General features: G+C 46.6%; 1 protein-coding gene across 1 annotated transcript; it reads right to left on the bottom strand.

The window, feature by feature from the left end:
* Window positions 1-475: 475 nt before the first annotated feature.
* On the bottom strand, window positions 476-955 carry Pmar_PMAR026979 (hypothetical protein; the record flags this gene model as incomplete). The annotated part of the gene is made up of 1 exon (XM_002767793.1): window positions 476-955. The coding sequence occupies one exon, from the start codon at window positions 953-955 to the stop codon at window positions 476-478; it is 480 nt and encodes a 159-aa protein (XP_002767839.1).
* Between the last annotated feature and the right edge of the window lie 342 nt (window positions 956-1,297).

Raw genomic sequence — 1,297 nt, 5'->3', positions numbered from 1 at the left:
AACCAGCTATCATCTTCAGTGTCACCAAGTGTCTCCAATGACCACTAAGTTTGCCTTTTTTTGCTCAGTGTGATCTGCGCACAAGAGCTGTTCCTTGCTTTGTTCTAAAGATAAAAGAGTCAAACAGGTATCGTGTTGAGAACTAACAAACTAAACTAACGACTGAACTTGAAATAGTCGCTATGTTGACATTAAGACTCGAGGCTTCATGTCAAGAACCGTGTAGACTGAGCTAGGGATTTCATCGCCATAATCAATCTTGTGCTGCAGTAGATCAGATAATGTGATATCATTAACAGCCCATCCGCGAAACTCATCGGCGAAAAATCATAGCGAGAAAGAGATCGAAGTTGGTGAAAACAACGAGACTTCTACAAGGAGCAGTGCTCGAGACACAGCCTTTACACTGGCGCCTGCCTGAGTCTTATGATGAGACTCCCAAAGATCTCAACGAGAGCTGAGTCACTGACATGAGCTAACATGGTTCCAGGGGGAAGTTAAGGAGAGCAACGACATGCAGATCCTTGCCATCATAGTGTAGATGAGCGAGATCAGAGGCCTTCAGAGGAGCGTCTATTTTGGTGATCAGATCCTGCAGCTTGCTCGTATCCGTGACGGTCACATCCTGTGTCGAGTCATCGTACGAATAGGGCACGCCGGTCTCACTGCCGCTTTTCTTCGAACCACCAGTGGGAGTCCACGAGGCCGAAATGTTGAAGGCGGTATCGCTTGTTACATTGATCTGGACGAAACCTTTACCCTTTGAGGGGATAACCGGGGAACCGCAATAGTTACCAGACGGTTTAGAGTTGAGGATGGCGTTAACGGCGATAGCGATGATGAGACCGGCGAGAATGCGCATTGAGGCGTCGAAATTCGTGGACTGTGATACGGGTACCATCGTACTGAGTACGACGTACTCGAGACGAATAACACAACAGGCAACATCAACCATTGATGAGCCAATGGCTCGGAGCCATCAAAGGATAGTATAGTACTGCGTATTGATACAAATAGTAATTACTGATTCAGAAGCACAACAGTAATCCAAGCAGTAATGTCAACCTTTTCGGAACCCGACAAAGTTTACATTACGAAGTGAAACCCGACAGTCGGGTTCACAACTTGTGAATCACAAGTCTTAAGCGTTACACTTATTGTGTAGACTTTTGTGGGAAATCAAAAGTACTTCGCTGCGTGAAATAACTAGGTGTGTGCGTGCCGGGCAAGCCACTTCACCGTTGTACTCATCACAGACTCTGTGATACAGAGGGTTGGTGCTGGATGCTGGATTCCT

Source organism: Perkinsus marinus (genome assembly GCF_000006405.1).
Source record: "Perkinsus marinus ATCC 50983 genomic scaffold scf_1104296969872, whole genome shotgun sequence".
In the NCBI taxonomy this organism is placed as follows: domain Eukaryota; phylum Perkinsozoa; order Perkinsida; family Perkinsidae; genus Perkinsus; species Perkinsus marinus.
The sequence above is the reverse complement of the archived record's forward strand: the minus strand, read 5'-3'. Positions and strand labels throughout refer to the sequence as shown.